This window comes from Prosopis cineraria, unplaced genomic scaffold (genome assembly GCF_029017545.1).
Source record: "Prosopis cineraria cultivar Desert tree isolate PC_DT_omini unplaced genomic scaffold, ASM2901754v1 PC2182, whole genome shotgun sequence".
NCBI classification, from domain to species: Eukaryota; Viridiplantae; Streptophyta; class Magnoliopsida; order Fabales; family Fabaceae; genus Prosopis; species Prosopis cineraria.
This window is the reverse complement of record NW_026557507.1, coordinates 10,817-19,905: the sequence shown is the minus strand read 5'-3', so window position 1 is coordinate 19,905 and position 9,089 is coordinate 10,817. Positions and strand designations below refer to the sequence as shown.

The window sequence follows — 9,089 nt, the reverse complement described above, 5'->3', positions numbered from 1 at the left end:
TTGTTTCAATGATAAATCATGTATAGTTTGATCTATTTTAAATATATTTAATATATCATAACTTAATACAAAACATAAAATTATGGTGGATTATTAAATGACTACTAATTATTGCCATCTTAATTTGGATTTTATATTATACTTTTCAAATATTTTATTAAATTATATGACTATAGTATTTGGAAGCCAGACATGGCCTAAATTAACTTCGAAGTGGTGGGCGCACCCGGGTGAACGAAAAACGACCTGCCGCCGTCAAAATCGCCTTCTGTTGGTTCCTAAGCCTTAGAAACCAAATCCCACTTCCCCTTGCATTGCTTCAAAAAAAAAAAAAACCAAAAATAATCTTAATTAATCGTTCTTGTCATTTCAATTCTAGATCTCACTCACAAAACTTTGCTTTGTTTACTGTTTCTTTCTAATTTAGTTTTCTTTTTTTTTTCAAAAAAAGAAGAAGGACGGTAGGTATTTAGTTTAAATGATTACATTCTTACTTGGAGTGCACTGGAAGAGGGCTTGAGTGAATAAAGACAAACTCTATTATTAAATAATTAATAATAATAGATAAATTACAAAACAAAGCAGATCGACCATATATATGATGATTTTCGCACGAATGAGAACTCTCTCTCTCTCTCTCTCCTCCTCTCCCGTCTCTCGCCTCTCTCTCTCTCTCTCTCCCCCCGTCTTTTCTTGCATGTGTTCTCCCATAAGGAAGAAGATTTTATGATATGGTAAAAAAGCATCTGAATTAATTAAAACAATAGCTAATGTTAATTTAGTTTAATTTTACTAGTTATTAAATCATGGTATATAATAAGTCAGTCCATCATAATATTTCAAATTCCAACGACAAACGTCAAACATTTAGCTTTATTAACTAACTGACTTGATGCAATCATCTACGTAAAGAGTGGAAAAGGTTGTAGTATGGAATTTGAATTCTCCACCTATGAGATTCATACCATAATATCAATATATGCAGTGTATTACTAGTAATAATATTATATTACTCTGTTTTTATTTATAAAAAAATTATTATTATTTATTTATTTTTTTATATGAGCAAAATTACATATTTCAATAAATATTTATTACATATTTTTTAAATCACCTCTCATAATTTATATTAATAAAAAATAATTAATGCATGTTTATGTTGATTAATATAAAGTATTTTAATTTAATTTTTTTATTTTTAAATATAATTATTATGGTTAATTAATTTTTTTAAATTATGTAATATAATTTTTTTATATATATAAAAACGGAGAGAGTAGGCGTTAGTTTATTATTACATGGAATCTGCAAAAAAAAAAAAAAAAAACGGTCCCAAAGGATTGTCGACGCATTGAATGCTTCCAATCTGAGCTGAAGATGTTGAAGACTTTTTCTTTCTTTTTTTTTTTTGATAAAATAAATTTGCCACCAAAACAAAAGACGAGCCTTGGCTACCTTATCTAGACTTGTCAATGTGCTGAGCAGAAACAAAAGGTCATCAGACAAATGATGCAGGTCTGCTAAAAAGAAGCTGAAGATCTGAACCACATTGTAATTAAGTCGAGTCAGCTGGCAAATGATCCTTCCTGATCATTTGACTTGCCTTTTGCTGATTGGATCCCTAGCTTTCAACTTAATTCACATTCTCACGTGGAGAATTACTTTTGGGATAATGTGCTGCAAGTTATGGGAATCTCAGGATGATTTTCTCTCATCCTCATAGCTTTGTGTTATTGCCATTACCAATCATACCATTAAAGCTGCTGATTTTTGTAATACATAGGCCTTTCGTGTCGCTCTTTACAGCCTCCTTTTGATTGTTTCCTGGTTATCTTTTTTGGCACACCAGGCCTTTGTGTTGTACAGTTCTTTCTGAATGAAATTCACACCTACACTCAAAATAATAATAACAATTACAATAATGGGGATGGAGAGAGCCTCAAGGTTTGGGTTTCCATTCTGTTACCTCCCTCTTAGTCTCCTTCTTGTACTCACATGGGTATGTGGGTTTTGGGGGGAAAAAAACACAACTAAAGAAAAAGAAACAAAAACCTGCTGATGTGAGTGCAGGAAAGGGGCACGAGGACACAACATATGTAGGAGTCCTGAGGTATTGTAATGCAAAAAATTGATAAGAGGAATTCGGCTTAACACAGTCACATATGGAAGCTTAGCAAATATACCAGGTGTAAAATTGTAAGGATTTTAATAAAATTGAAGCTTATGTTATGTTGTTAGCCAAATAAAAAAAGAAGAAGAAGAAGCTAATAATTAAAGTCGAGAATAAGAATTGGGTTTAAAAGTTGAGCCTAAAGACCCTGTTTAAATAACGATTCAAACTTAAAAAATAGATAATTTTTAAGGAAATCAGATTTTGAGCCTTAGCTCTTATAAGCTCTAAAAAAAAGAGCTTGTGCCCAAACAGCTCTCCAAGCCTTGTTCAATTAAAAAAAATAAAAAAATTACCGTATAATTAGATTAGAGAGTTTTTAGATGTAAGATTTTTTTAATTTCAAAGTAGGGATATTTCTTCCATTGAAAAATTTGAATTAGATTATTATTTTAAAAAAAACTTTTCTTAGTGGTCACTGGTTTCTAGAATTAGACATGTTGTATTAGAAAAAAAGACTAATGATTTGTCAATCTTTCAAGCATGACATATGATATTTGAAGTATTTCAATCACTACATTAGTTAGTGAACATGCTTTTAGCATAGGCTCCCGTATTCTAACAAAGTATCATTCTTTACTCCTTTTATATAATATGCAAGCATTAATTTGTACATGTGGTTAATTAATTTTGTGCCATTTTATGGCAATTTCATATTTTGTCTTTTGATATATATATATATATATATATATATGATAATGACACAATTTAGTTAACATTTATTATAAGTGATGAAAAAGAAGTTGCAAAAATAATTAACATTAAACCTCCACCTCCATCTGCAGTAGATGGACTTATATCTGGGAGATCTAATATTTTATTTTTAAATGATGATGAGGAGGATTTAAATTTAGATTGATGAAAATTTTGATTTTCATCTTAAATGTAAACTTTTAAATCTTTGTTCGATGTAAAACCTTGATTTGCTTTATATTATAAGGCAAAGCCTTTTGAATAAAGATTAAGCTTCAGGATTAGATTAAAAATTAGAAAATCGGGCGGGTCCTACTCTTAAGAGTTCAAGCTCTAAAGCTCGATTTTTCATCTTTATTTATGATAATCTGACAAATTATCTGCTTTTTATGTCATTCTTAGTTTGCCCTTTTTTTTGGGGGGATGCTTGGCAAATATGTTTGTCTCTAGTAAGCTTTTAACATAACAAGAGTGATTATACAACTCAAAAAGCTATGTAAAGACAAAATGGTAAAGCACGTAAAAACTACTTGAACAAATGAGATTGTTCTATCATTTCCATTATTTTATTCAATGGGAACAAGAGAAAATACAATCTTCAAATTAGAAGTTGTGCTCAATTAGAAAAATGAAAATACAAAGGACCACCAACGCAACCCAAGTTGCTGTTATGCATGCATTTTTAACCCAATCTCATTTGAATCTTCTTGATTCCTCTTTGAAATTGATGAGTCAAAAAGAAATGGAAAGAGCATGTAAGGTCTTACACTCAAGTGACGAAATAATTTCTCTCTTGAATGCGTAAAAAGGGTTTCAAGTTCACTGTCTATTCGTCTCTAAGATTGACACTGTCAATTTTGAAGTAATTGAGAGAACCCCATTTGCTTATACCAATTATAAAAGTCATGTATGTGGTTTGTTAGTTCTTCTATACATGGCCTTGCTACAATTGGTTCACCACAAGGAAGCTCGCTGGTTCACATTTTGAAGAATAGTTGAATTTAGACGTGCAATACTTCCTATGTACAGCAGTAAGTTTTCCCTTTTCAGCCTTTTGGTGCAAATCAACCATCAATTTAGAGCATTCCCTGCAAGTTAGGGGTTATTTCAGCGTAGACATAATAAAGACCAATTTTAACTCAAAAGCTCAAGCAAAACAACAAAACTAACACAAGTTCCGGTCATTTCAAGCAAATTAAAGTTGATATCTCTTGTGGATGTTACTTACAGTAGTTGATCTTCTGAGTAGTTCGTGTGCCATTCGCATGTCTTGCTCCATTGCTTGAAACCACATATGCAGCATTGAGCTGTAAAAACTGCAGCTGCAGCTAGCAAAGATGGCGGGAAGTTCAACATGCCATACTCCACTAAAGATAGCTCTATCAAGAAGAAAGCAAGCAACTCCATCTGCTCCACAGTGAAAATTGCAAGCAAAGACTTTAGTACAAAGCAGCTGCTATTGGTGCAGAATCCCACTGCTTGGAAAATTGGATTGCACTAGCTCATTTGACTAGAAAATTTGGTAAATTCATCTTTAGTTTAATTCGGTTGGGATTCAAGTGAAAAGAATCCTACATTAAATGAAGTTGAGCAGAAGCAAAGGCATATATATATAAGTCAAAAACCTATAGCCCTAGGCATATGTATACTTTAACCTGTCCATGGAGTAACTCATAGGTAGATTTTATTTCTTAGGCTTGAAAAGAATCATAAATAGGGGGGAAAATAAAACTTGGCCAAGAGATAGAGGAGGATAATAAATATAAGTAGGTTGGGTACCACGTCTTCATAAACCTTTTGCTTATATACCTTTCATTTAGAGAAGACTTAACATTCCAACAATCTCTACATCAAGTATGAGTTCACTATTGACCCCCTGTCATAACCAAAGATCTGAAATCCAGCAATCTCCTTACCATATGTGAGTACACTATTGACTCCCAATTATAACAAGAGGCCTAATTTTTCAACAATATTTCCACCAAGTATGAGTTCATTATTGACCCCAGTTATAATTAGAGGTCTAGCATCCCAACAATCTCCTCCTCAAATGTGAATCTTTTGAGTACACTTTCTTTCCAAATCAACTTTATTCAATATTGAACTTCTCCCCACGCCATATGATTTTTTTTTTTTAAGATACTGATATGCTTTTTCTCAAAATCCCATAAAATAGTAGGATGACTCTTCCAACTTCAACAAGCCTAATTTAAAAAACCTCAACGTTTAAAAAATGGTTATTAAATTTTATTGAAAAGAATGATGTGTACTAACTTTTCTATCTGCTTGAGCAGCCTTTAGAAACCTTCTCATGAACACATACGGTGTGGGCACTGTCATGTTAAATTGCAAAGTGTTAAGCATCAACTTCTCCTGCATCGTTAGAGAAAGGACAGCCTTAGCTTCTTATGCTTCAACAAACGGGAAAAAAAAACGTCAAACAATTTCATTAAGTAAAAAGAAATATTACCATTTCTAGAACTTCTTTCCTTGTATATGCTTTGTCTGATATAAGTATAAGATCCTCCACTACAGGAACTGAAACTTCCTCATACTTGCATGCCAAAAGCATGGCCACCAAACCCACTAACTGAAGCCTATTCCTTACCACTGATTGCTTTTCCAAAAACCTATCTATCAGGTTCACTGTAAGGAACAAAGTCTCATGCATGAGATCAAACTTGTCTTGCACCTGAAGGTTCAATTCCAAACAAAAATATATGAGTATTTAATCTAATGGCAACTACATTTCAACCAGAAAGCCAACTACTATTATTAGTCAGTGAGGAATATTCAAGTCATATACCTCAATGAGCCAGTCAATTAGTATAGCTCTCATCCTTTCATTAATGTCAAATTGTTGTAGCATATAATTTGGTGAGACGCAGCTAGTACTCTGCATGTAGCTTCATTGTGTTAGTTGTTAGAGGAAAAAAAAAACAAAGAAATTAATTGCACTTGATATAAATCATCACCATCAATCAATAAAAATTGTGAAGTTTACAGCAAGTCTTGTATAAACATGTTTGAGTTATTTCTGAAATTCTATCCATGTATTAAAGGCCTAACGATATTTTTATGCCAAGTCACATTCATAATTTGATTGGTATTTAACACTAATTCATGCTCAAAAACAAGCTCAAGTGAAGACAGTTCTCATGCAAAGACATGATGTTTACATAGCCGATATTTCCAAATCCAAGCCCTGTGTAAGTTTCATGCAACTTGCAGACCCAAAGTGGGAAAGACATAATTAGGCTTAATAACTATGCAGATCCAATCAAATTATGATTGGAGGATCTCTTCATGATCGGCTTTAAGAACTTGAGAATTTCTCATGTTTAGAAAAGTTAACTGACTATTGCTTTACCTCCATTTTTCTGTAGTAAGAATAAAGTTCTTGAATGTACTCCACAACTGCAAGATGGTTGTTCACATCACTACTATCAATGTCGATGATAGGATCTTCAATTATATCCTCCATCTCAACTTCCTTCTAGCATGTTTAAGAACAATATAGTTAATTAATGATTACTGAGCTAAATTTAAAGGAAACAAAGTGAGAAAGACATATACCATCTGATCCGTTTCTGTCTGCATTACTTCTTCAGATTGTTCTACAGACATGGCCACTGGATGGTCCTTCACTGACTTATGTACTTCATCCACAAAAATACATTCTCCAAATCCATTTGAGTTTAAACTTGATCCATTCAACTTCTTGTTTTCCTATTCAAATCCAACCCGGCAATTATCATCATCATTTTAGAGCCCTTTTGGTTTAATCAAAAGAAAAAAGATCAAATTTTAAAGGCACAAATACCCAGAGAGAGAGAGAGAGAGAGAGAGAGAGAGAGTACCTCAACAAGAGGCTGCTTTGTGGGAGCAATTTGTGCAGCAAATGTCCTGAAAAAGAGTAAATCAAGATGTTTCATTATTAATCTTTACTAAAAATAAGAAATAATTAATGTTCATAACATATGGCACCGCATGCAACATCATTTATATGCTAATTAATTAATTATAAGTTATAAATACATGAAAAAATTATTTAAAAAATTCAGTCCTAAATGATATCAAACCTGAAAAAGAATTATCATATCAATTTTTTTTATAAAATGCTTAAAATAAGTTAAAACCATATTTCTTTATTTCAACTAAATACGCACGTCTTTTGTAAAAGACTGAGATGGGGAAAAAAAACCAACCATACATGTATTTATAAGAGTTACATTTTTTTTTTCTTGTTTGACTTATCGGCGCAACGTAATTTTCAAATTTTGAAAAAAAAATTGAATATTTATATCAAGCCATTGACTTCAATTTGTTTTTTCAGTAGATTGAATTTTGTCATAGTGAATCAAACATCCTAATCAAAAGTGTATGCATTATGTATGTATATGCCTATCCTATCAAATAATTTCAATGACTAAAAGTTTTTAACATAATTTTAAGCCAAAAAACTATATCATATAAAATTAAATAATAAAATTATATAAATTTGTATATATAAAAACCAAATATATTATCTGATAGAAAATAAGATTCACAAAATTTAGATGAAGAATATTATTCCTCTAGTATTTTTCAAAGTTATCATATCATGACATCATCATAGCTTTAGAACTTTCAAATCATATTTTAACATAAACAAGGGATACAATTACTCATTCAAAAATAAATTAGTGCATCACATATTCAAAAACATTATTTAAACACATTTAGATTAAAAAAGTGAATAAATTATATAAAAAATAAAAATATGTCTATTGTAATTAAAAAAAAAAACAAATGACCCTTATTCAACCTTCTAGTATATATGACCATTTGTGAACATGCTTGTAACTGGACCCCACCATATATTTCCTTTTTCCTTCCGACTTCTTCCTCAGACGCCATTGATGAGGACGAAGCTCTCATGAAGAAAGCTTTTTTTTTTTTCCTCCTCTCACTTGGACATGCAACAACATAATAAGCTACACTATGTTCATCCACTAGTTCCCTCTTGAATCCTCACTGTTTTCATCTTCTGTCTCAGATTAGTGATGGGGCTGGGCCATGATACTAGATAACATATTACTCATTTCGGTTTCACTAATCTGATTCTCGGGAAAGGGGAGAGAGAGAACGGCTAACCTCGTAATTGGTCGATGCACTGGATCGCCGATCTTCTTTTCAACAATCTCCCGTTGTCTGGGTGAACAGAGATTTAACGTCAAAAGCAAAGCCAGACAAGAAGAAATTAACAAAGGAGAGATTTGAATCACTTAATAATCTTCCAGATAACAAAATCCGAGAAAATTACATTGTGAATTCATTCTTGTTAACTACGCAATGGTTCTGATTGATGACGCTCAATGCCCTCCTATTCTCCACGACCACACCTCCTGTAATATTAAATCCCAAACAGATCAGAAACAAGCTAAGCACTTCAATCTTCAAGCTTTCCGATCCAGCTGCGTTAATTGATTCAAACCCAGACAAGAAAAATTCACCTTGCAAGCTTGGGGGTTTGATGGCATCAGCATTGTTCTCATGAGAAATCACCATTTTGGTTGATAGTCTCAGAAACCCACAAACCCCAGAAGATAGAACTGAGCAGTACGATTGAGAGAAAGTAGTACTGAAGAGAGCATTCTTACGGGTAAAATATTTGTCTGGGGACGCGTCGAACTCAACGGCTAGTGGTTTAGTGACCGTTGGATGAGTGAGAGAGACCGGCAAAGACACGCTTTGTTTCCACGTTTGTCTTAATAACGGTAATGTGCAGACAGACAGCCTGCATGTCTGATTTCAAAATGTTTTCAAGTCTTTAGGTCCAATCATTGGCCTTTGCGCTCTTCCGCACTATCATGGGCTTTTTTCCTTTTCTTAATCTTTTTGGTTGATTCGTTTTCAAATGCATTAATAAATCCCGGAATGTTAAGCTTATAATAAACCTAAATTAGGAAGTTATTTATGGGCACCATATCCAAAACCCAAATAAAATAGATCATGTTGACTCGTCATAGATGAAGATTTAATATATACATATATATTAATTTTTAAGAAATGAATTATATTGGTCCTTTTTAACAATGCACACCAATGATTTTATTTTTGAAATTCGAATTTTATTCCATGTTTAATTTTTTAATTACAATTCTCTTCGTTATTCCAAATGTTTTTTTTTAACCTAAAGTCTTTTTTTCTCAGTTCAATAAAAGATTAATCTCTTTCAAGCCAG

General features: G+C 32.3%; 1 protein-coding gene across 1 annotated transcript; it reads right to left on the bottom strand.

Annotated features, from left to right (window-relative positions):
- Positions 1 to 3,393: 3,393 nt before the first annotated feature.
- On the bottom strand, positions 3,394 to 8,565 carry LOC129301534 (G2/mitotic-specific cyclin-1-like). Its single transcript, XM_054940092.1, has 11 exons — positions 8,359 to 8,565; positions 8,169 to 8,250; positions 8,000 to 8,056; positions 6,724 to 6,769; positions 6,440 to 6,592; positions 6,234 to 6,359; positions 5,670 to 5,759; positions 5,334 to 5,555; positions 5,138 to 5,236; positions 4,092 to 4,270; positions 3,394 to 3,951 (listed from the first exon to the last, which is right to left on the bottom strand). The coding sequence occupies exons 1-11, from the start codon at positions 8,411 to 8,413 to the stop codon at positions 3,807 to 3,809; spliced, it is 1,254 nt and encodes a 417-aa protein (XP_054796067.1). The 5' UTR covers positions 8,414 to 8,565; the 3' UTR covers positions 3,394 to 3,806.
- Positions 8,566 to 9,089: the final 524 nt, after the last annotated feature.